The 25787-nt window shown below is 47.2% G+C and overlaps 2 protein-coding genes across 5 annotated transcripts; one reads left to right on the top strand and one right to left on the bottom strand.

The window, feature by feature from the left end:
* Positions 1 to 13: 13 nt before the first annotated feature.
* On the bottom strand, positions 14 to 9034 carry psmd3 (proteasome 26S subunit, non-ATPase 3). 2 transcript variants are annotated; one of them, XM_076753267.1, is made up of 13 exons: positions 8696 to 9034; positions 8066 to 8242; positions 6744 to 6934; positions 6348 to 6488; positions 5917 to 6053; positions 4772 to 4962; positions 4575 to 4678; positions 3686 to 3800; positions 3323 to 3442; positions 3112 to 3215; positions 999 to 1154; positions 510 to 560; positions 14 to 293 (listed from the first exon to the last, which is right to left on the bottom strand). In XM_076753267.1, exons 2-13 carry the CDS (start codon positions 8235 to 8237, stop codon positions 216 to 218), a joined length of 1560 nt encoding a protein of 519 aa, XP_076609382.1. In that variant the 5' UTR covers positions 8238 to 8242; positions 8696 to 9034; the 3' UTR covers positions 14 to 215. The 2 variants fall into 2 exon arrangements, with proteins under 2 accessions (XP_076609382.1, XP_076609381.1); XM_076753266.1 differs by lacking the exon at positions 8696 to 9034 and adding an exon at positions 8335 to 8451.
* A 451-nt stretch (positions 9035 to 9485) lies between these two features.
* LOC143334657 (serine/threonine-protein kinase WNK4-like) lies at positions 9486 to 25655 on the top strand. Of its 3 annotated transcripts, none has more exons than XM_076753542.1 (24): positions 9486 to 9763; positions 10102 to 10599; positions 14333 to 14505; positions 14968 to 15188; positions 15365 to 15522; positions 15597 to 15685; positions 16064 to 16283; positions 16364 to 16570; positions 16952 to 17144; positions 17280 to 17482; positions 17881 to 17954; positions 18343 to 18478; positions 18566 to 18682; positions 19047 to 19202; positions 19352 to 19406; positions 19736 to 19846; positions 20376 to 20932; positions 21260 to 21308; positions 21383 to 21525; positions 21798 to 21837; positions 22585 to 23041; positions 23452 to 23657; positions 23785 to 23879; positions 24838 to 25655. In XM_076753542.1, the coding sequence occupies exons 2-24, from the start codon at positions 10219 to 10221 to the stop codon at positions 24838 to 24840; spliced, it is 4044 nt and encodes a 1347-aa protein (XP_076609657.1). In that variant the 5' UTR covers positions 9486 to 9763; positions 10102 to 10218; the 3' UTR covers positions 24841 to 25655. The 3 variants fall into 3 exon arrangements, with proteins under 3 accessions (XP_076609657.1, XP_076609654.1, XP_076609655.1); XM_076753539.1 differs by having other exon boundaries at positions 25199 to 25647; XM_076753540.1 differs by lacking the exon at positions 9486 to 9763 and having other exon boundaries at positions 9928 to 10599; positions 25199 to 25647.
* Positions 25656 to 25787: the final 132 nt, after the last annotated feature.

Genomic DNA, 25787 nt, shown 5'->3' on the forward strand with positions numbered 1-25787 from the left:
AGAAACAACTGTGTAAACAAAACCAACGTGTGTTTTATTAGAGTGACAGAAACAACAAAGAGCAGCTGAAGAGCTCAGAGGTTACAGCAGGAAAGCACAGTGGAGAGAGAAAGAGAAGAGGGGGATTGTGGGTAATAACTGATCTGCTAACATCAGCGTGTAGACACACACACACACACCTACTTCCTGTCTGCACAGGAAGTCAGCCAGGAGGATCATGGGAAGCTGTCATCGTCATCTTCTGCCATTTCTTTGGCGAACTCCAGATCCTGCTGCTCGCGCTCCCGACGCTCCTGAACACACCATGAACATGAACGAACACACACACACACATAAATATGTAAGTAATAATAATAAATGAGGTTTTTTGACCTGATCATGTGACTTCCTGTTCAGCCTCAAACATGATTCAAGTTTGATGATTTGAAAAGTTTCACTGTTCAGTTTGAACCTGATGAAGCTTCACAGGTGGATGTTACTGCGTGTGCGTGTGCGTGTGCGTGTGTTACCTCTGCTGACTCCAGGTCTTTGTTGTAAGCTTTAGGAGGAAACCTCATGGCCTGCAGGACGACACACACACAGAGCAGAGGGTCATTTTCTTCTCTTTGACCATCCTGAATGATGATCATGTGATCAACGTGATCAATAATCTGGATCAATATCAATCACAACGTAATAACAGTGACATCACACAGATTCCACGTTAGTAACACCTGAGAGCTTAGATTTGGGTTTTTGGTTTGTAGAAGATGAATCTCATCAAATGGCTTCTTCTCATGAACACCTGTCTCCACCTGTTCATGACGTCACCTGGACAGAACTGCTGTGATGTCTCAGGCGTGTCTCAGGTGTGTTACCTGGACAGACATGTTGTGATGTCTCAGGCGTGTCTCAGGTGTGTTACCTGGACAGACATGTTGTGATGTCTCAGGCGTGTCTCAGGTGTGTTACCTGGACAGACATGTTGTGATGTCTCAGGCGTGTCTCAGGTGTGTTACCTTGACAGACATGTTGTGGATGTCCAGGCAGAAGGAGATTCTCTGGTGAAAAGCCAGCTGAGGCTCTCTGGTCCCGTAGATATCCATGGTCTCTTTTGACTGGACGAAACCTTTCTCGTGGTTGATGCTCGCCTCAATCACTCCGTCACGGATCGCCTGAGGGACGGACACACACACACACACACACACACACACACACACACACACACACAGATGACATCAGGGGTTTCACACCCACTGCTCCAGGGGCTGCCTGTGTCTCTCACCTGAGTCAGTTTTTCCTGTTTGTGTGAGTGTGAGCTGTTTCTGAGAGGTGTCTCTTTCTGATTGGCTGATGTACACTACATTGCCAAAAGTATTCACTCGCCCATCCAAATAGCTGAAATCAGGTGTTCCAATCACTTCCATGGCCACAGGTGTATAAAATGAAGCACCACAGCATGCAGACTGTTTCTACAAACATTTGTGGAAGACTGGCTCGCTCTCAGGAGCTCAGTGAACTCCAGCGTGGTACTGTGATAGGATGCCACCTGTGCAACAAGTCCAGCCGTGACATTTCCTCACTCCTAAATATTCCACGGTCAGCTGTCAGTGGTATTATAACAAAGTGGAAGCGATTGGGAACGACAGTCTATCGCTACAGACCTCCAAACTTCATGAGGCCTTCAGATTAGCTCAGGAACAGTGCGCAGAGCTTCATGGAATGGGTTTCCATGGCCGAGCAGCTGCATCCAAGCCATACATCAACAAGTGCAATGCAAAGCGTGGGATGCAGTGGTGTAAAGCACGCCGCCACTGGACTCTAGAGCAGTGGAGACGCGCTCTCTGGAGTGACGAATCGCGCTTCACCGTCTGGTGATCTGATGGACGAGTCTGGGTTTGGTGGTTGCCAGGAGAACGGTACTTGTCTGACTGCATTGTGCAAAGGGTAAGTTTGGTGGAGGGGGATTATGGTGTGGGGCTGTTGTTCAGGAGCTGGGCTTGGCCCCTCAGTTCCAGTGAAAGGAACTCTGAATGCTTCAGGGTACCATGAGAGTTTGGACAATTCCAAGCTCCCAACTTTGCAGCAACAGTTTGGGGAAGCCCCCTTCCTGTTCCAACATGACTGTGCACCAGTGCACAAAGCAAGGTCCATAAAGACATGGATGAGAGGGTTTGGTGTGGATGAACTCCAGTGGCCTGCACAGAGTCCTGACCTCAACCGGATAGAACACCTTTGGGATGAATTAGAGCAGAGACTGAGCGCCAGGCCTTCTCGTCCAACATCAGTGTGTACTACAAACGCACTTCTGCAAGAATGGTCAAAAGTTCCCAAAAACACACTCCTAAACCTTATGGAAAGCCTTCCCAGAAGAGTTGAAGCTGTTGTAGCTGCAAAGGGTGGACCAACGTCATATTAAACCCTATGGATGAAGAATGGGATGTCACTTAAGTTCATATGCGAGTCAAGGCAGGTGAGTCAATACTTTTGGCAATATAGTGTATGTTCAGTGTGCAGCTGACGACCGATCGTTGTGTGTGTGCTAATCAACGAGCTTCACACTGTTTGAGGATCAAAACCAAACACTGATTCACTTCAATCTGAAGCTCGAGGACGATCGATACGACTTCAAACTTACAACCTGAACGCTTTGACGTGTTTCTGCTTACTGTTCATTCTGCTGGTTAGCCCGTTGAATCGAGCGTTAGCACGTTCTGTGGCTAACGTGGCTAGCAGCAGTGTTGGAGTGTCTCAGTGAGGACAGTCAGAGAAACTGTGGACGTTCAGCCTCGTTTGAGGAACCAGAGCAGCAGCTCTGACGTGGAAACTGTTTCTTCTCGTGGCTTTTTGTGTCGTCTCTCGTAGCCTGAGCTAACGTTAGCTCCACCTTCATGCTGCAGCTCGAGCTCAGCTGGTCTGTTTGGCTTTTCTGCCTCATAAATGCTGCTGAGACATCTGAACCTTCTGAGCTGCCGGCTGACTGCAGCGTGTCACTAAATCTCAACCTCAACCTCAACCTGCAGACCTCCACCTGCTCATGATTTAAGACTGGAAAAGTCCTGGTTTCTGCTGTGTGATGTCACGAAGCGTTCACAGGTTTGAACTCTGCTCATGAGCTCGTCTTCCTGTTACCTTGGCGACGATGAACTCTGCGTCCTCTGGACTGTCCAGCTGCAGCTTCTGAGCGATGTCCGCCAGAGAGATCCGAGAGTACGACAGGCTGATCATCCGCACACCTGATGCACACAAACACACACACACACACACACAGTGTCACAAATAAATACGAGATTTCAAACTCAACATGTGATGTCACTGGTGATCTGGCCTGTGATTGGCTCACCGGTCTTGATGACGTTGTGTCTCAGGCGGATGATGAGTGTGTACGTCCCATCTGTCTGAAACTTCTCCCCAAACTGCTCCAACACCTGGTTAAACTTGGCCAGGTTACCTGTTCTCACGGCTGAACACACACAGTACACACACAGAGTACACACATTAGTATTTTTCCAGGTCAAACTGTGTACAAAGATGGAAAAGGTTTTAAAGTGTGGTCAATAAGAACTGTTCAAACACTGAAGGCCACACGTGTTTTTACCTGAGCAATCATCTGAAGTCATTGATTAGTTTCCATCTAAAACACCAAACACATTCACAGACATTGCGCGCACACACACACACACGTCGACGCGTGGGAAATACTGACCCTGAGTCAGCAGGAAGTACGGCATCAGCGACCTCTTGAGCGACGGCTGTCTGAACTGCAGTCTGTCTGGAATCTCTCCCAGCAGCAGCTCCACCACGATCAGCAGCTTGTGCACCTGCAGACGGACCAGAGTCACAGACAGGTGAGCTCACCTGAGCACAGGTGACAAGTCCACCTGAAGCACCATGGATACCTGAACACATTGACTGACTGTCCAGTACAAAGACACAGTATCAGCGTGTATCACTGTGTTCCACTGTGTATCAGCGTGTATCAGCGTGTTCCACTGTGTATCAGCGTGTATCACTGTGTATCACTGTGTATCACTGTGTATCAGCGTGTATCACTGTGTATCACTGTGTATCACTGTGTATCAGCGTGTATCACTGTGTATTACTGTGTATCACTGTGTATCACTGTGTATCAGCGTGTATCACTGTGTATCACTGTGTATCAGCGTGTATCACTGTGTATCACTGTGTATCACTGTGTATCGGCGTGTATCACTGTGTATCAGCGTGTATCACTGTGTATCAGCGTGTTCCACTGTGTATCACTGTGTATCAGCGCGTATCACTGTGTTCCACTATGTATCAGTGTGTATCACTGTGTATCAGCGTGTTCCACTGCGTATCACTGTTTATCAGCGCGTATCAGCGTGTATCACTGTGTACCACTGTGTATCACTGTTTATCAGCGCGTATCACTGTGTTCCACTATGTATCAGCGTGTATCACTGTGTATCAGCGTGTTCCACTGCGTATCACTCTTTATCAGCGCGTATCAGCGTGTATCACTGTGTACCACTGCGTATCACTGTTTATCAGCGCGTATCAGCGTGTATCACTGTGTATCACTGTGTACCACTATGTATCACTGCGTATCTTACAGTCTGTTTGAAGCCCACTGCAGTGTGTTGTGGAGCCTTTCTCAGAGCGTTGGTCAGAGTCCTGCGAGCCTCAGAGTACTCCAACTGGATCGCCTTAATTCGACCTGGAGGCCACATGACACTCAGGTCACAAACACACAAACACACGTGCAGTACAGGTATCAATCTCACCTGTGAAGTACAGGTATCAGGCTCACCTGTGTAGTACAGGTATCTGGCCCACTCGTTGTTGTTGGCGAGTTCAGGAAACACTGATTTGGAAACCAGTTTCTCGGCCTGGTCGTACAGGTTGAAGTACAGGTAATTCCTCAGCAGCAGGTTGAGGAGGACGGCCTGACCGTCGGCGTCGTGACGCAGAGTCGCCGTTCGCAGACGAGTGTGGAGGAAGCTGAGGGTTCAAACAAACACACGGTTCAGGTTAAAGTCTGAGGACGATCAGACTGACAGTTTCATTACCAATCAGTGTCTGAGGTGAGTACTTTGGTCCCGCCCACACCTGGTCTTAATATGTGATCCGAGTCAATGACGTGATCAGGGCTGGTGGACTACAAACATGGAGGCTCTCAGGTGAAAGTGGGCACCTGTCGGAGATGACCTGCTCCTCACCTGGAGAGTGACTGAGATCAGGAGGCCACAGGAAGTGACATAAAGCTGCAGTTTCCAACAGGAAGTCACAAATAAACTCACTTCCTGTTGGACCCGATCTGATTGGAGCGTACGGAGTTCACGCTTCATCCTCCATGTTAGTTCACACTTTTACATTCATGTGAGCAGACCTCCGATCAGTTTGACGCTGTCTAGAAATCAAACCTGTTTCTTCTCAAAACACAAACAAGTTTTTACTATTGATCAGAGTGTGTGCGTGTGTGTCTGTGTCTCTGTGTCTGTGTGTGTGTGTCTCTGTGTGTGTGTGTGTCTGTGTGTGTGCGTGTGTGTCTGTGTCTCTGTGTCTGTGCGTGTGTGTCTCTGTGTGTGTGTCTGTGTGTGCGTGTGTCTCTGTGTGTGTGTCTGTGTGTCTGTGCGTGTGTGTCTGTGTCTCTGTCTGTGTGTGCGTGTCTATGTATGTGTGTGTGTGTGTCTCTGTGTCCGTGTGTGTCTTTGTGTGTCTGTGTGTGCGTGTCTGTCTGTGTCTGTGTGTGTCTCTGTGTGTGTGCCTGTGCATGTGTGTGTCTGTGTGTGTGCGTGTGTGTGCGTGTGTGTCTCTGTGTGTGCGTGTGTGTCTGTGTGTGTGTGTCTATGTATGTGTGTGTGTGTCTCTGTGTGTGTCTCTGTGTGTGCGTGTCTGTGTCTGTGTGTGTTTCTGTGTGTGCGTGTCTGTGTGTGTCTCTGTGTGCGTGCGTACCTGCGCATGGTGTCAAACTGGTTGAGGAACTCGTACACTCTGGCGTGGTAATAGTAACACTTGGCAGCGACCAGATCCAGAGCTCTGCGGTTCTTTGAGCCGATCTTCTGCAGCAGGTCGTCAGACACTTTCTGAGCCTGTTTAGAGGCGGACAAGTGAGAAGACGCTCCGAGTTACCGTTGACACGTCCACTGTGAGACATGAAAGCACCAACACGACTTATTCGGCCGAAAGACGTGGACATGAAAGCACAGAGGAAGAAACAAATCAACATGTCTCCTCTGTCCAATCACATCTGTCAAATTCACAAGACGGGACGAATAATTAAGAAAAAAGTTTCACAAAGTTTGTTTCCTCTAAACCAACAACTGACAAAACTGCAGACGGACGGACGGACGGACAGACAGACAGACAGAGACAGACAGACAGACCTCGGTGTATCTCTTGTTGTTAGTCAGGTGAACCACCAGCAGCAGCTGCAGGTAAGCCTCCACCTCCGGCAGCAGAGGCGCTGATGCTGCTTTACCTGTCCTCGGACGAAACTGGACGTCTCCGTCCGCCGTCTCCATCGGCTGACAGACAGACAGACAGACTCAAAGTCAGTTAGTGAAAAAATACTGATCTTGTTTTGGAGTCAAAAGTCAAACCAGAAAACCTCTAAATGAGCTGAAGTATTGATCCATTTCATCCAGCTGATTAACCAATCGATCGCTTCAGAACGAGGCCGAAGGAGGAACATAACTGTTTCATTATTAAAGGTGTCGCAGGAAGCGATCACTCGGATCAACGCTCCACAGGTTAATCTACACCAAAAGGAGGCTCCTCACCTCCTCCAGGAAGCCGAGCAGGAAGTCTCTGGTGGACGTGTTGTTGGTGAAGAAGCCAAAGACGGCTTTATGCAGGACGTTGGTGTTGAGACGACGGCTGGTGGACGGCAACGCCCGGAGAGCGCGGAGGACAAACCGAGGCTCCTTCCCCGACACCGCCTTCTCTATCTGCTTCACATGCTCCTTAATGTCTGAGGAGGAGGAGGAGGAGGAGGAGGAGAGACAGATCAGAGAGGAGGAGGAGGAGGAGGAGGAGGAGGAGATAAACCGTTTGAGAACATCCAGCAAAATGAAAACTGCTCATCTGGACAAACAGTTTCTGCACACATGAACGTCTGTATTGATCTGAAAGCAAACAGAATCTGTGTTTGTCAGGATGATCGATCGATCGATCGATCGATCGATTGGTTGATGGCCGCTAATGGCTGTTAAAGCTGTTTTCTATCACAATGAACTGAAGCTCTCTTGGTTTGACTGACGTCACGTCACACTGTGGAAAGCTGATCGTTTATCAATACTTTTCAACATTTCACAGACTAAACTATTGATTAACTATTGATTTCTGATCAAATGATTAGCTGCAGCCCTCGTGTCTCCATGGAAACACTTTTTGGAGTCTGGTCCAGGTTAAATAAAGATTAAAAAACCGTAAATCAGATTTTAGTGTGTCTGTGTGGTACTTATGGGGGGTCGAGTAAACCTGGTCTGAGGTGGTTTGACTGGACAACAACACTTAAAATCTGCTTTCTTGTCAATATCCAACTAAAATAAAGTACACACGACTCTGAGACTGAGTTTAACCCAGTCAACCCAGTCAACCCAGTCTCTGCAGTCCGAGGGTTTAGCCCAGCTCTAGCACCATGTCCAGGCACAGTGGGTTCTGGTCTAGACCAGGTCTGATGTGGTCTGGATGAGGAAAAAGCAGTAACAGTATTTCCTGGTTTCGTGAACATTTAAACTGTTTTTCAAGTGTTAGTCCAGTCCACGTAAAACCGTGTTTGATCTAGACCTGGTCTACAAATCTGAAGACAGGTTTCAAATGGTCTTCATGTAGATCTGGTTCTATGAATCCACAACCATTCTGTCTCTGTGCTGTTCTAACATCTGAAGTTCAGGGACTACCATCCGTTAACGGTCTCTGTGATCTGGAGTACGAGCTCTCCTTTGTCGGTGTGTCGGTGTTTACGGTGAACGGTTAGCTTCTGCTAGCTGCTAACCGTCATGCTAACAGGCTAACTGACGTTAGCGCTAACTGAACGTTATCTTAAGCGAACCGGAGTCTGGCTGTGGGGGACAGAGGGACTTTATAATCTCAGGTTTACCGTCCAGGGTCACGCTGTCAAGCTCCTTCGGCTGTTTAGTCGCGTTAGCAGTATCCTCCTCCGGCATCTCCACGTCCTGCGGCTCCGGGCCCGGGTCCTTCGGCTTCTCGGCTTTGGAGTCCCGGTCCCGACCACCCGCTTTGTCCCGCCGCTTGGCCGCTGTCTCCTTCATGATGTCTGGAAGGCAAACAGCTCACAGTCAGAGAAAATAAAGACCTCCGTCAGTTTAACTAAGACCACAGTTTATCAGCAGAGTCACGTCCACCTACTTCAGTTTGTTCGCTCCTACAATGACTGGCAACTATTTTGAAGCGCAAAGGATTGTGGGGTGCGCCAGGAAGTATAAGATGATCGCAGAAACGAGAACAGCAGCTAATTGATAACAGATGGATTCGATCCGCCTGTAAACAGGTGTTTGTTTCCGTGGCGCGTTTCATTTTTACCCACGAACCACAAGGAAACAAATGAATAAACAAGCAAATAAATAAATACATGCACTGATTTTTCATTTGAGTCTGTCATAAATAGTATTCACTGAACACACGTGTGAAAATACACATTTAAATTCACAAAAAATTCACAAAACCAGAAACAACAAAAGAGAAGCTGATCAGTAGATGATCGACTCACGTGACGATGCTGTAACAGAGCAGAAGAAGAATCTCCTCTTACGCCAGCTGTCTATCAATCGATCAATAAAACTGTCATAATGAGGTTTAATTCATAATCAAATCATTTTGTCTCTGCTGTGAGGTTCAATCCTTATGAATTAAATTGAATTAACCCAATCAATGATTACATCAGATATGTTAAATTCTTGATATAAACAGTTAACTAATATAAGATGATGTAAAATATGAATTTAAGGTCAAATGTATAAATAGGAAATTCAAATAAAAGTCCTGATAGAGAAAAGGTGCAGCTGAAGGACAGAGAATCAGCAGCAGCGTCCTCTGCTGGACAGAAGGTGAACCTAAACAAAAGAGCAGAAATATTTCTGCGTATTAGATGAAAAACAAAAACATGTTTGTCACAAATAAACTAATGACAGACATCATAAGTGTACCATCAGTCTTCTTTTCACAAGGAAAACAGCTGATAGGTTAAAAAAAGAGAGAAGCATCGATAATACTAAACAAGAGTGACAAGAAAAGAATAAATATTCCTGTTCAGTAAAATAATTAAATAAACCAAAAATTACAACAAATAATGAGAGATTATCAAAGAATATGTAAAGTTATACAATTTTAAAAATATGGGGGTTTTACGTTTGAAATGAAAGAAAACAGTTTTATAATGAGAGAAAATAAGATAATTTCGTTGTGACGTATTTCCGGTGCGGTTTTATCAGAGCCAGGTGACAGGTGATGGGTGGGCGGGGCTTGTTGCTGCCGTCTGCTCCGCGCTGATAGCGCTCGTGCCCTCAGTGAGCAGCGCGAGCCGCGCACGTTCAGGCTTACAGAAATGATTTTTCCAACAACACGAAGAAGAAGATGAAGCGTTTTCTCCTCTTTGACGGTCTCAAGCGTTCTGAAGAGGACTCGGTCTGTTCGGACTGTCGGGAGTCCGTCCTAAGATCAGAGGCGCACTGGACCCTGTTGGAACCTGGACTTTAAAGATCCTCTGCGGGTCAGCTGGAGCTGAGCTGGTTTCTGTTGTGGTTTTACTGGTTCCAGTTTTTCCACTGCTGCAGACACAGTAAGAAAAGTTCAACCTTCAGCAGAAATATCATTTCATTTAAAGACCAAAGAAGAAGAATCTGTATTTAAAAAGCACTTAACACCAGTTCATACAGCAAACCAGTAAAAGATTCAAATATAACAAAGATAAACAATAATAATAATGAAGATAAAATAAAAAAAAATAAAACCCATCAAAGCTTTTTGTTTGACTCAGTTTAAAGTTTGTGAAAAACAAAAACTTCATTCATTAGATTCATCTCAGATGAAAACATGAACAAAGAGAAATGAATGAATGAATAAAGACGTCGATTCATGTTTATCTGTTTGGACAAACTGTCCTCTGGACGACTCCAGGAGGAGACGACCAAGAGGAGACGAACAGGAGGAGACTGAGCAGGAGGAGACGACCAGGAGGAGACAACCAGGAGGACGCTGAGCAGGAGGACGCTGAGCAGGAGGACACTGAGCAGGATGCTGTCCACTGACAACCAAACCAAGAAAAGACCTAAAGAAGACGACGACCAGGAACAATCTGTTCCTCTTCCTCCCGTTACCATGCCAACCTCAGAGGACAACCAATTGCAGGCTGCGGTGAACCCTTCGGCCAATCAAGATGTGAGCTCTGACTCGGGGGACGAGACGACGGCCGCGCTCTCGGACTCCAACAGGGAGGCGTTACTGTGGCAACAGAAGGAGGAGGAACGCGACGAAGAGGAGACGCAGGCAGTGGCCTCGTCCCCCGACGGACGCTTCCTCAAGTTCAACATCGAGATCGGACGAGGGTCCTTCAAGACAGTTTACAGAGGACTGGACACCGAGACCACGGTGGAGGTGGCCTGGTGTGAGCTGCAGGTAACAGCGGTGTGCGCAGGTAACACAGGTACACACAGGTACACAAACGGGTAACAAAGGTACACACAGGTACACAAACAGGTAACATAGGTACACACAGGTACACAAACAGGTACACAAACAGGTAACACAGGTACACACAGGTACACAAACAGGTAACACAGGTACACACAGGTACACAAACGGGTAACAAAGGTACACACAGGTACACAAACAGGTAACATAGGTACACACAGGTACACAAACAGGTACACAAACAGGTAACACAGGTACACACAGGTACACAAACAGGTAACACAGGTACACACAGGTAACACAGGTACACACAGGTATACAAACAGGTAACACAGGTACACACAGGTATACAAACAGGTAACACAGGTACACACACACAGGTACACAAACAGGTAACACAGTTACACACAGGTACACAAACAGGTAACACAGGTACACACAAGTATACAAACAGGTAACACAGGTACACACAGGTACACAAACAGATAACACAGGTACACACAGGTACACAAACAGGTAACACAGGTATACAAACAGGTAACACAGGTACACACAGGTATACAAACAGATAACACAGGTACACACAGGTACACAAACAGGTAACACAGGTACACACAGGTATACAAACAGGTAACACAGGTACACACAGGTATACAAACAGATAACACAGGTACACACAGGTACACAAACAGGTAACACAGGTACACACAGGTATACAAACAGGTAACACAGGTACACACAGGTATACAAACAGGTAACACAGGTACACACACAGGTACACAAACAGGTAACACAGGTACACACAGGTATACAAACAGATAACACAGGTACACACAGGTATACAAACAGGTAACACAGGTACACACAGGTACACAAATAGATAACACAGGTACACACAGGTACACAAACAGGTAACACAGGTACACACAGGTACACAAATAGATAACACAGGTACACACAGGTACACAAACAGGTAACACAGGTATACAAACAGGTAACACAGGTACACACAGGTATACAAACAGATAACACAGGTACACACAGGTACACAAACAGGTAACACAGGTACACACAGGTATACAAACAGGTAACACAGGTACACACAGGTATACAAACAGATAACACAGGTACACACAGGTACACAAACAGGTAACACAGGTACACACAGGTATACAAACAGGTAACACAGGTACACACAGGTATACAAACAGGTAACACAGGTACACACACAGGTACACAAACAGGTAACACAGGTACACAGAGGTATACAAACAGATAACACAGGTACACACAGGTATACAAACAGGTAACACAGGTACACACAGGTACACAAATAGATAACACAGGTACACACAGGTACACAAACAGGTAACACAGGTACACACAGGTACACAAATAGATAACACAGGTACACACAGGTATACAAACAGGTAACACAGGTACACACAGGTACACACAGGTACACACACAGGTACACACTCGCTGATACACACAGGTACACACACAGGTACACACATACCATCTGTTCACCAGCGGTTAAAGTGCGAACTCTTCGATTGGATTCTTTCTATATTTCTATTTCTCTGCTTCCTGCAGCAGCGCCACCTTCAGGAAAGGTGAGTGGCAGGTGAGAGCTGAGGACTCGTGAGCCGACTGACGGCTTTTAACCTTTAATGAAAGTCAGCCCGTCGTCTGGTGACGCTCACTGTGGTCGTGGTGACTGGACAGATTAAAGAGTGAGGAGGACGTGGATCAGAGCAGCTTAGACCAACAGATCAAGAGGAAGTCCACGTTCATTTACACAGAACATTTCAAAATAAAAGTCAGAATCCAGCCAATCCCAGTAAAAATGATCAACATGATGTGTGTGAGTGTGTGTGTGTGTGTGTGTGTGTGTGTGTGTGTGTGTGTTTTGCTATCTGAGGTCACACAGTGTTTATAGCTTTATGGGATGGTGGCTGTGAGCTCTGATTGGCTCAGAAGGAGGAAGCACAGTGACAGGTGACATATTTCTTAATGTTTTAGAGTAAATGTTTAACACACGTGAACTCGCTGTGAGGATGTTTCTTTGATGCAGGTGTGTGTCGCCGTGTGTTTGTGTTTGAATCTGTGTCCAGTCATCTGAACACAGGAAGTACACAAAGGATTGAACGTGTAGTACTTCAACTCATACTGCAGTGGTGTACTTGTACGTGACATGATGTGATCCAGGTAATACTCTGTGTTTGTCAGTATAATACAGAAATACACTGGAGTACATGATGTAGTAAAACAAGAACGTGTTTACATGGCACGGAGTACTACAGTATGCCATATAAAATGTAACATAAGGTGACGCATCACTACCTGACCCAGGTATAACATATGGTACAGTACAGCAGTGTAGCACAGATGAAGTATAATGTCATACAGTAGGGGTATTTGAGTGTATAACAACATTTGATAGAAATACTCAAAGTATTTGGTTCCTTCTGCTCCTCCTTTACGTGTCTTACCTGCAGCTCTTAGAGTGTGTTCAGGTGACAGCAGGTAGCAGACAGGTGTGTCCTACATCTGGAAAATACACACACCGACAAACACCGTCCAGAACAGCGCTTCAGCGTATCCCACAATGCACCACAGTGATCTGATCCTGATCCTGATCTGATCCTGATCCTGATCAGCTTCAGTCTTTAGGACCTCGTGACATCACTGAATCTGCTTGTTTAAAAGGCTGCCTGCTATTGGCTGACTGTTGTGATGTCATCAAAGAGCTCATCAACGTTTTAGTTTCTCTGGACTGAACTGAAAATTATTTTGGCTCAAACACTGAAACAAGAGTCCGTCTGAGTGTGTGTGTGTGTGTGTGTGTGTGTGTGTGTGTGTGTGTGTGTGAGAGAGAGAGAGAGAGATACAGTGTTAGGGTGACTCAGCAGTTTTTTGTGCAGTTCTCAGTATCTGGTTGGAGAGGGCTGCTGCTTGATGTTGATAACAGCACAAACACACACACACATCCTTCTATCCTTGTGAGGACCCTCAATGACATAATGCAATCCCTGCCCCGTCACCCCAACCTGGACCGTCACAGCTGATTGTCTGATCCTGACCCTGACTCTGACCCTGACCCTGATCCTGACCCTGACCCTGATCCCGATCCTGACCCTGACCCTGATCCTGATCCTGATCCTGATCCTTCAAACCAACTCTGAACCTTCAAACAGTGCTTTGAAGTTGTGGGGCCTCACTCTGTTGGTTGAAAACTTGTTTTGGGGCTTACTATGTAGCAAGTACAAGAACACACACAGAGTAGATGAGGTCAAAGGTCACCTCTCTGTAATGAACTTCCTGTCATGTGTTCATGGCTCTCAGCTGGTGCGTTGTGAAGGGTTTTAAGGGCCTAAACTAAATATTTAAATACATCAATAATAATATAACTCTTAAATTAATCAATAATATTGAATTTAATGTTTAATTGTCACCACAAATTAAATGAGACATTAAATATTTAAATGTTAAATGTATTTGTTCATAGTTACATATTTACAGATTCATTTATTCCCACGTCTGTCTGATCATTGGATTTATTGATTTATGTATACTTTGTGTAACTGTGGAGCAAAATGAATCAATCTGTCAGCTTCATCCATCAGCAGTCAGGTGGCAGACGCTGCCATGTGATTGGTGGTTCATGCTGCAGGTGTTTCTCAGGTGTATCAGTTAATCATCTGTCATCCCTCAGACTCATCGTCTCAACAAGGCAGAGCGTCAGAGGTTCAACGAGGAGGTGGAGATGCTGAAAGCTCTGCAGCATCCCAACATCGTCCGATTCTTCGACTCCTGGAAGTCGACACTGAGGGGCCACAAATGCACCATCCTGGTGACGGAGCTCATGACGTCTGGCACCCTCAAGACGTGAGTCCGGAATAAAAGACGAAACCTGCTTGAAACCTGGACCTGTACTGGATCTGTGCTCCTGTTTTAGAGTCTTGTTTCCTATTTTTAAGATGCACTTTCAGGTTCTTGACATGTTTGTCTTCTTGCCAGGAGTTTTTTGACCAGCCAGTTCAAACCAGCAGCAGTTCAGTCACCTCTTAGCAGCTGTCATCTTAAAACCAGACTTCTTCTGGATGCTGATCAGTAGATTTTATGTTCTCATTAATCTCCTTTGTGATTCTATTTCTGACTTTCTTGTTCTGGTGATTTGAGCCATTTCCTGTCCTCCGTGGTTTTTTTCTTCAGTGGTGTTCCTCAAGGAACCGCCAAAGGTTCAGTGTGTTTCTGCACACAGGCATCAAGTGCTTCAGACGTAGAAAAGAGGAGTTTAACCCTTGTCAGTTCCTGGAGCTCACCTGACTCACCTGACACCCCCTACAGGTATCTGCGCAGGTTCCGTCAGATGAAGCTGAAGCTGCTTCAGCGTTGGAGCTTCCAGATCCTGAAGGGGCTGCAGTTCCTACACTCACGCTGCCCCCCCATCCTGCACCGAGACCTCAAGTGTGACAACGTCTTCATCACTGGACCCACGGCCTCCGTCAAGATCGGAGACCTGGGCCTAGCCACGCTCAAGAAGGCCTCGTTCGCCAAGAGCGTCATCGGTAAGAATGCATGGAGTAGCCAGCAGGGTCAAAAATGTTGGGTTTAAGCTGCTGACATTAAACCATCTATTGTGAAAATTATATACTTCTGAATAAATGTGAGACCAAATTGTGAGTGATGGTTAGATGCAGTTGTTTGAGGCTGTATTTCTGACTATAATTGGTGATGCGTTCAGGGACCCCAGAGTTCATGGCTCCAGAGATGTATGAGGAGAAGTACGACGAGGCCGTGGACGTTTACGCCTTTGGCATGTGCATTCTGGAAATGGCAACGTCCGAGTATCCGTACTCTGAGTGTCAGAATGCCGCCCAGATCTACCGCAAAGTCACCAGCGTAAGGCTCCGCCCACCTGAGTGCCGCCTACATCCTGTCTTTGTTCAGATGTTTGACGTCTATTTGTCTCTCAGGGCATAAAACCCAACAGTTTCTCCAAAGTAAAAGTCCCTGAGCTGAAGGAGATCATTGAGGGCTGCATTCGAACCAACAGCAATGACAGGTGATGTAACCAATCACAGCACAGCATTTACACCTTTTAATTAAAGGTTTCTTTCACACCTGCCATGAAAAAACAATCTATACAGTGAAGATTACAGTGTGTTGACAGTGACAGAAAGTGATGATGTACCTGTTGATTATTGGACAACAAACATCCGATCAGAGGATGTTTTGGTGTCGCTGTCCGACTGTTAACTGTCCATCAGGCTGCTGGGAACAAACTGTGTCTGTGTGTTTTGGCGTTCAGTGATCTGTAGCACTGACCTGAGGACAAACGTTGGAACCGGTGGTCTCTAAGTCCTGGCCTTAGTCCTGGCTCCAGTCCAGGCTCCAGTTCTGGTGGACTGCTGATCATCAGACTCTTGGTTTCCTCCTGCAGATTCACAGTTCAGGACCTGCTGGATCACCGGTTCTTCCAGGAGCAGCTGGGAGTCCATGTGGATCTGGCCGAGGACGACGACGGCTCGAAGGCGGCGCTGAAGCTGTGGCTCAGGATGGACCACAACAAGAAGCTTCATGGGAAATACAAAGACAACAATGCAATCGAGTTCCTGTTCGAGCTCTACAAAGACGTCCCCGAGGAGGTGGCCCAGGAGATGGTACCTGCACCTGCCGATGACATCACCTGGCAGACTGACAGGTGAAGGCGGTCTCACCTGTCTCTCTCTCTGTCTCCCAGGTGGTCCTGGGGTTCCTGTGTGAGGCGGATTATAAAGTGGTTGCCAAGGCAATCAGACACAGAGTGACGGCCATAAAACGCCAGCGGGAGAAACGGCGCCGCCTGCTGGTGGAGGAGGCTGACTCCACCCCTCAACCACCTGAGCCACCCAATCAGAAGGCTGCAGCGGCTCCAAGCAACCCTGCTACTGGGAAGGTGGCCAATCAGGTGTGTTTGAAGCTGTTTCCATGGAAACAAGGCAGGATGGCGATACATGGCGCCTCCTGCTGGCAGTGTCCCCTCCTCGCTAGAGGACAGACGATGGAGTCATTTCGATGTAAAGCGCTCCAGCTGAGGACAGCAGGGAGGACATCAGCATCTGAGACCTTCAGGTCTCATTTTCTGCCAGTTCAGATAAATTATTTCCAAAAATCATTTCAAGTGTTTTCAACCTTCTTTCCTGTTTGAAGAGAAAACAACAGCCTGTTGAAACGAGCTGAAATAATCTCACGTTTATTTTACATTTCCTTTATGGGACAAGTCAGAAAAAGTCAAAGTGAGGACGTTTCTCTTCACACTCGACTCTTCACTTCCTGTTTTCACTCACAGCCGGACTCAGTGGTTGCTTCAGCACCCGCCCCCACCTGGACACAAGCCCCGCCCTCGGCAACGGTGACATCATCAATGCCGTCGTCGCCGGTGGACTCTGGGATCAGCAGCGTCTCCAGCAGGACGGAAGGAGACGGAGACAACGACGACGACGACAAGACTGCCAAACGCACGTCTTACTCGTCCACCACATGTCCGCTTGCTGGTTTAATACTTCACATTAGTATTTTACTTCATCTGTACATAACCCATCCTTCGTATTTGTATTTGATAGAAGTACTTTGATTTATGTTCTTGATTCATGTCTGTCCTCTGGTTACCATGACAGCGGACTGTGAGATGGACAGCTCCTCTGGTGTCCTGGAGAAGGTTGAAGCCACGCCCCCTCCGGTCACAACCCCCACCCCCCTCCCCTCTGTCCCCGCCCCTGTTCCTGTGGCTCAGGAAACCCCTCGACCCAAGGCCCCCCCCTCCCATCTGACCCGGGCTCCGTCCAAAGCTCCGCCCCTTCCCGTGCTGCGTTTCCCCAAGGTGAGCAGGGGGTGGGGCTAAGGTAGAGACACAGGGCAGGGCTAAAAGAAGCCAGCTTCAGCTGCTAACAGGAGCTGCTAACAGGCCTGTAAAGATCTAAAGATAAGTGTTACCTTATCTTGTCTCACAGTGCAGTTCTTCCTGTCTTTGTCCTGTCTGGAGGTGGACATCTTATATTCTGATATTGTGTGATCAGCTGGTGGGTTGACGTTGGAGAGGTGGAGCTCTGTCTCCCTCTAGAGGAGATACAGCAGCACTGACATGAGAGAGCCGTGGACCAATCAGCTCTGAGAGGCTTTTCTCTGATCTTCTGAGGTGGTTTTCCCTTTGAATCATGGGAAAACAAACAGGTCATCATCAGGAGACAGTCTGAATCTTTCTATTTGTGTTGTCTCCAGAGCATCGCTGTGTCCCACAATGCTGAGCGGCCGCCATCTGGATCAGTCTGTGGCTTCTCCTCACCTGTCGACAGGTAACACACACAAATACATGTTTATTTCTGTCCTTGTCAGACCAAGTCCTCACAAACACTACGTCCTCAGTACGTCCTCACAAACATTAAGTCTTCACAAACACTACGTCCTCAGTACGTCCTCACAAACATTAAGTCTTCACAAACACTACGTCCTCACAAGAAGAACAAGAAGAAGAAGAAACGTGCTTTTTATTATCACTACATCACATGCCACACATTACATGTACACGCCATGCTTTGTGAAATTATTTCTCTGCATTTGACCCATCCTGGAATGTCCTTCCTCCACGGCAGACCGGGAGCGGTGGGCTGCCAGCCGACAGCGGCGCATTAAAATATTTATGTGTCTTTTGTCTCGTCACTTCCTGTGTTTCTCTATGTGCAGCTATGCGTCTGATGTGACCTCCGGTTTGAGTGACTGCAATGAAGGCCAATCAGACAAGGGCAACCAGGAAGTGACCAAACGGGTGGCTACAAAGCACTTCAGGCGGCGAGCGAGGGCTCGTCTGAAAATCACAGGGGTGAAAATCGGCGTGATCATCAGTGACGTGTGTGTGTCTGTGTGTACAATAACACACTGTGTGTGACAGTGTGTGTGTTGTGTTCAGGTGTCAGACATGGTGGACCGAGTGGTGGAGTGTCAGCTGCAGACTCACAACAGTAAGATGGTGACCTTTAAGTTTGACCTGGATGGAGACAATCCAGAGGACATCGCCTCTGTGATGGTGAGCTCCAACAGCCAATCAGAGCGCAGCACGGGTTTAGTCCACATGTTCGTTATGACTGAGGTTTGATTCATGTCGTAAACAAAACTAATCGTATGTGGTTCTGGTTGATGGCGGATGTTATGGCCACCTGTTGGCAGGTAATTACTGTCTGTGCTGACGGATAATTCATGGAGGCCTTCATCAGCTACACAAGGAATACATGTGGCCATGTTAGCATGAACATTGTGGTGAAACTACAGCATTTAAGCTAGTAAGCTAACACTAAGGTCGTACTTTAGTGTTTATGTTGTGTACTTCATGTTTAAATTTGTTTGTGTGTGTGTGTGTGTGTGTGTGTGTGTGTGTGTGTGTGTGTGTTCAGATCCACAGAGACTTCATCCTGCCATCAGAGAGAGAGGGATTCATCCTCCGCATGTATGACATCATTGAGAGGGCGGAGTCTATGATGTATCAACAGCAGCCCGCCAACACTGACAGGTTATCTCATCTGAGCGCCTCCACGCTGCCCGAGCCCACGGTGTGTGTGTGCGTGTGTGCGTGTGTGCGTGTGTGCGTGCGTGCGTGCGTGCACGAGTGAGTGTGTAGGAATGTTTTCCTGATCAGTCACAGTGACGTACCTGAAGCTTCCGTCTGTTGTTCCTAATTTTATTTGGTTTTTGTCTCCAGTCAAACCTTCAGGCTCCAGGCTTCTCCAGGAATCTGTCCTCGTCTTCACTTCCTGGTAAGATGAGAAGAAAGAAACGTGGAGGAACGTTCTAGAAACACAAGATGGTTTTAAAATGGTTCCAGTGGTGTTAAAGTAAAAATGTCATCATACAGTTCATGACACAAAAACACTCGTGATACGAGAATCTGTGATTCAAAGCTGATTAGACACAACAATGGATTCATGGAATTATTAATGAATGGATAAAATCAATCAAAGAGGAAACGTGAGGGATGATCAGTCAACAGATACTGAGCCTTCTCTACCTCAGACCTCACCTCAGGCCACCTGGGTCAGTCACCCACCTGAGGACTCACTGATCGGTTGATGTGTCCTCCCGTCAGACATTGCAGATGCTGACCCCTCCCCCTCGAAGGGCATAGACTTTTACATCGACTCTGAGGCCACACCCTCCGTCAGACCCTTGAGGTCACAGTCCTTCCACACCTCTTCAGGTACGCGAACACCTTTTGTCTTCATTCCTGTTCAGCAGACACACGTTAGTCATTTTCAGTGTGTTCAAACACGTTTTGGTAGGAAAGAAACGTCCAACGTGACTTCAGTCTTCATCCTCTCACTGTAAGCTAACTGTGGGGGCCCTCAGGGCGGCGTCCTGGGGCCTCTGCTGTTTCTGTTCAAAGGAATACTTTAACATTTATATCAGTTCCATCTGTGTGTGTCCACTGCAGAGGTAGATCAGGACACGTTTAGCCTAGCTTTTAGCCTAGCTTAGCACAAGAACAGCTAGCCTGTCAGCTCATTTCTTCATTTTGCTTCATGATACAACATCCAGAAATGTCCAATGATTTCAACAGAAGGCTAACACTTTCCCACTGCTTACAGTCTTTGTGCTAAGCTAGGCTAAACATGTGCATTTAAAGTTTACACTTGGTGAAATATTTGATCCTGATCAACAAGTATTGATTGATTGATGTTTAATAAATAAATGCCTCTGATTGAAAATCTTTATTATCCTCTCTCCAGCTTCCTCCCATCAGCCCCCATCGTACCCCCCCTATTACCCCCATCCAGACTCCACCCCTCCTCCCCCCACCTCTCATGTCCCCTCTCCTCCTCAGTATCGCCTCCCGTCTCCCCCTTACTCCCCCTACACCGCCCCCCTCCCCACCCAGAGCTCCGCCCCTGGCTTACCCCGAGTCCACAGTAATCCCTCCGTCTTCACGCCGTCCTCCTCTTCCTCAGCTCCGCCCCCTCCTCATTGGCCCCCCCCTGACCAGCCTCTCTTCTCTCTGGCCAACGTTCTCTCTCTGGCCATGAGTGTGGCCCAGTCCTTCATGCCTCCAGCTGGGACCCACAACCAGGGCTTTCACCCCCACCCCCAGCCCCCATTCCCGTCTCCCCAGGCATCTCTCTCTCCCCCCATGTCTCCATCCCTGGCCCCTAAGCTCCATCCTCCGAGCCATGCCTCCTCCTCTGGTCCCTTCCCCTCCCAGCTGTCCTACAGCCCTCCCATCCCTCAGGCAGCGGCCGCTCCTGACAGCCAGCGGGGGGCGCTGCCCGGCCAGACTTCAAGCACTCAGGTAGGTGCGGAGCATCTGGGACAGCTGAGCTTGTTAAAACATGACATGGGGAGTACCTGTGAACTGGTGGTGTGTTCAGGAGCTCATCTTTACCAAAACCAGCAGCTAGATAATGGCCAGTTTTCTAGGAAACTGGTTCATGTAGACTGGACGTGGGGTTGTACAGACCTGGTTTCTGTAGTCTGGGTTGTGGATTCGCAGCATTAACTATGAGGAAGGAAGATCCATCTTGATGGAAGAGAAGCTGGAATGGTTCATTCATTCATTAATACATTCATCAGTTCATTTGATCATTTATTCCCTCATTCAATCATTCGTTCATTTCAGCCTCACAGTCCTGTTCAGTGGAGGGTAGCCTCAGCTCCGCCCCCTCATGGTGAGTGCCTGATGACATCACAGTGACATCACACAACACTGAGCAGACTCACTGACCATTTCTCTGGTCCACAGGTTCAGAAACTGTCTCTGCTCCCAGTGCTCCCAGTCTGACTCCAGCTCCCAACCTGACCAGTGTTCCCAGTGCTCCCAGCCCCAGAGGAGAGCTCTCTGACTCCTGCACCTCCTCACCTCCTGCCTCAGCTCCTCACAGCAGAGTAAGACTCAGAGGAAACGTGTCATGTTTTTAAGTGAAACTGAACTCGAAGCTTCTTCTTGTTGCTGCCTGACGTTCTTTAGAATCTTTCCATTCTTTCCATTCTTTTCTTCTCTTTGTTGCTTCAGTTGGAACTTTCCTTTGATCCATTTGTTTGTTTTCTTAAATTGCTGCTGATTTTTCATCATGTTTCATTACGACGACCTCAGGAAGACGTTCAGAGCCATGTGGTCAAATCTATAACCTGATGAAGATGTTCTTCTTCTTGTCCAGGTGTCCTCCCCGTCACCCAGACTCTCACCCATACAGGAAGGTAAGAGACACCTGTCTGTCAGTCACAGTCAAGGTCAGTTAGTCCAGACATCATTAGTCCAGCAGTCCTGAGCTGAGGACAATCTCCGTGTACCGTCTCCCCCGCTGATGTATTTAACCCTTTACCAGACCAGCGAGGCTGATAATGACACCTCAGAACCAGAACCAGAACCAGATCCACACTGAAATGTCCGGTGTGCAGATATTTATCTGAGTTGATGGTGAGTGACTGGCTGAAAATCTGTAATAACTAAATATACAAACGTCTTTCATAACGATCTCTGAAGAACAGTCACATCTTCTGTGTTCAGAACATTTTAGTGTAAAATCAACTCGGCGGCACCCTCTGCTGGACAAACTCCAAACGAAGAGTTTTTAAAAAACACTTTAAAAAGTTGTGCTCATGACCGAGTCGGAAGTGTTGAGCTGGTCTGATAAAAGCGCCTCGATGACGACATGAAGCATTTTGTCCTGATGCGACTCCAGATGACACAGATCGTCTCTGATGGTCAAACCGCATGAAAACTTCCATCACACGTTGGAGACACTGAACCTGTTCTTGCCTAATTTAATGTAAAGTTTAATGGGCAGATTCCAATTACAATTAGTCATTTTTAGTCATTTTTAGTTATTTTCAGTCATTTTTAGATTCCAGCGGAGGAAGTTTTAGGTTTTCATGAATCCATCTTCCTTCCTGCAGCGCCACCTGCAGGACGACACTGACCTTCTTCTTCTGTTCCTCTTTCAGTGACGAAAACTTCAGTCTTCACCGTAGGTCGCTTCCAGGTGACGCCCTCTGCAGACATTCCTGCTGTACGTCATCAGGAGCCACGTCCCCTCAACCAGGCCACACCCACTGCCCACTCCCCCCCTCCCTCCAGGCTGGACCAATCAGAGAGCCCAGACAGCAGCACGGAGGAGCAGAGCGAATCAGAAAGTAGCATTAGCACGACAACAGTCTCCCCGCCTGGACATCTTCTAGGTTACCATGACAACCCCGGAGGACAGGAGGAAGAGGAGAGGCGGCTGAGGGAAGAGGAGGAGGAAGAGGAGAGGAAGAGGAGGGCGGGTCGGAGGCTGAGCGTCAGTCTGTGGGAGGGGTCGGCCGGCCAATCATGGAGCCGCTCCGCACCCTACGTTAGCTCTGACGAATCAGAGAGCGAAAACGAGGAGCTGTGGGTGGAGCTGCAGGAGCTCCGTGAAAGGTAACTGGTGGACGGAGGAGCTGATGTTCTCTGGATGTATGTCGGATCCACAGATTTACTCCGTGCATGATGTCATAGTGATGTCATCAGGGTTATCGTTCAGGCTGGGGTGATCAGTCGTTTAATTGATGATTGGAAATGAATTTGTAAATATATTGAAATCAATAGTCTGAGCCATTTTTCATCATAAAATCGATCATTGGCAGCTCTGATCATCTCAGATTATTACAGAAGTCTCACGATCTGGAAACATGTGGATGTCTGACAGAATACCTTATTGAGTTGCATTATGGGAAATGTAGGTGCCAGTGTTAGAGCCAGAATACCGTGTGTTTGCTGTAAGTTAGCAAGCAACAGCAGGCACTGAGGGTGAGTGTTTGTGTTCTTTAACTTTTCTGTCCTAATCCCAGACACCTGGCGGAGGTGCAGGACCTGCAGGCCAATCAGAAGCAAGAGATCGAGGAGCTGTACCTTAGGATGGGTAAAGTCCCGCCCCCCGGTATCGTCTCTCCCGCCGCCATGCTGAACAACCGGCAACGCCGCCTCTCCAAGACCGGAAACTACCCTCCTTCTCGCAAAAACAGCCTGCAGAGACTGGACGTGCCGCCTCCTGCAGGTGGGAGGACACTCGACGGCCGGCACGCCACGATTGAGCTGCAGCATCAACTTTCAGCAGGTTACTGCTGAAGCGGAAGTCAATTGTTATTTACAGTAATGACATGAAAGGTTGTGCGTTTGTTCAGGTATCATGAGGAAGAGCTCGGTCAGCGGCAGCAGCAGTGGATCTCAGGACAGAGCAGGGAAAGGCGTGACCTTTGCCCCCGGACACAGCTGCATGGTGAGCTAATAATGTCACCTTAACCAAGACGCTCATCTAAAACCTGCTGTTTTATCAAAGATCACTCAAGCCTTTTCGCTTTCAGTTTAAATTAAAGTGACAGGAAGAAGAACGAAAAGCTAATTTCAAATCTTAATGGTTCGTCTTCCTTTTACAATTTTCTTAAATGCTTTTTTTCAGTTACACGTTTCAGATTTTGTAAATACCCTGTTAGAAAAACCAGCATAGGCCAGCTGATCTATGCTGGTTTTTCTAACAGGGTAATCAAAACAATGTGTGTGAATGTTCATGTTTCTCCACGTTTCAATGGTAAATGGACTATATTTGTGTAGCGCTTATACAACACAAGCTAGCAGTCACCCATTCACAAACTTCAGGTTCAGCAATGGAGGACAACAAGCTGTGTGCGTGCAGCTGTAGTTTATCCATCCCTCACTTATGGGGGGCTGGACCCCTCAGTCTGCTAACGTGAGCTGCTTTAGCCTGAGCCTGTTAGCATGATATCAAGTCCTCTGACCTGTTAGCTTTAGCCTCAGCCTGTTAGCATGGTATCAAGTCCTCTGACCTGTTAGCTTTAGCCTGAGCCTGTTAGCATGGTATCAAGTCCTCTGACCTGTTAGCTTTAGCCTCAGCCTGTTAGCATGGTATCAAGTCCTCTGACCTGTTAGCTTTAGCCTGAGCCTGTTAGCATGATATCAAGTCCTCTGACCTGTTAGCTTTAGCCTCAGCCTGTTAGCATGGTATCCATCCTCCGACCTGTTTGCCCCAGTCTGTATGATTAGCATGTACATAGCCATTAAATGAATATTTACGACCCTTTTACAGGATTCTGCTTTAAAACAAGTTAGCAGGAAACAGTGGCAGTGAGGCTAACATTGGCTTCATAGCTAATTATAGCTAATTGACGGATAAAGTCTGTCTGCTGATCTGAGATTAACCTTTGACCTTTCCCTTTCAGTGAGGGAGGTGCTGACTGAAGACTTGAAGATGATTATTGATGATTAAAACTGACGACGAGGAAAAGAAGAGTCGTCACTGAACACTCGCGCCACTTTACTATCGAACCTGCAGAAACATGAAAATCATTTTATTTAACTGAAGATCTTCTTTGTGGTTTGAGCTTGATTGCAGATTTTAGATTTGTTCTCATCTGTTTGTTTCATGTTTTCAGTTGAGACTCAAACAACATTTTCATGACATTTCAGCACTTTAGGAAGAAAACATGGAGCCGGCTTCTTATTTTTAGCTTTTTCCTCATGAGGTTCTGCCGGTTTAGTCCGATTCAGCTCATCAGTGATTCTTTTGCACTTCCAAATCAGTCCGCAGTGAAATCCAAACACCTGAGCCAGGACACCTTTTCCACCCGCAGAACAAAGCGAGTTCTCTGAAACCACCGACGGACTGTTTGTTGGACCAGCGTCTGACTGAGTGGCTCAGAACCACAGCCTGAATCTCACAGAAGCTTTCTGAAGACGTTAAACAGTGAAAGCAGGTTTTCATGCAGTGGAACAATCAGTTCTTTTCCTGCACTTTGACGGTCCGTCTGTTCAGCCTCTGCTCATAATCTGCATGGACTGAACATCTCTTAGAATCAGTGTGTGGTATTTAAACAGAATGTAAAGAATAAAGATTCAACCTAAAGTCAGACTGAGCGGACGAACAAACGCCGCCTCGTCTGTCTTTAAAGGACATTTCTGTTCACAAACATGAAACCTGATGTTTGAAGCTTTGTGCTGCCTTTAAAGTGTTTGTGTGGAATAAAAGTGACTGAGGATGAAAAAGCTTCTCATTCGTCTCACATCAACTAACAAATACTAACTGAGCTGCTTGGGACCCAAACGATGCAGCGAAGGCTTTGCCTTCAGGGACGCGTGGCAGCAGAGACAAACACATTTGACCGTTTGTCTT

This window comes from Chaetodon auriga, chromosome 16 (assembly GCF_051107435.1).
Source record: "Chaetodon auriga isolate fChaAug3 chromosome 16, fChaAug3.hap1, whole genome shotgun sequence".
NCBI classification, from domain to species: domain Eukaryota; kingdom Metazoa; phylum Chordata; class Actinopteri; order Chaetodontiformes; family Chaetodontidae; genus Chaetodon; species Chaetodon auriga.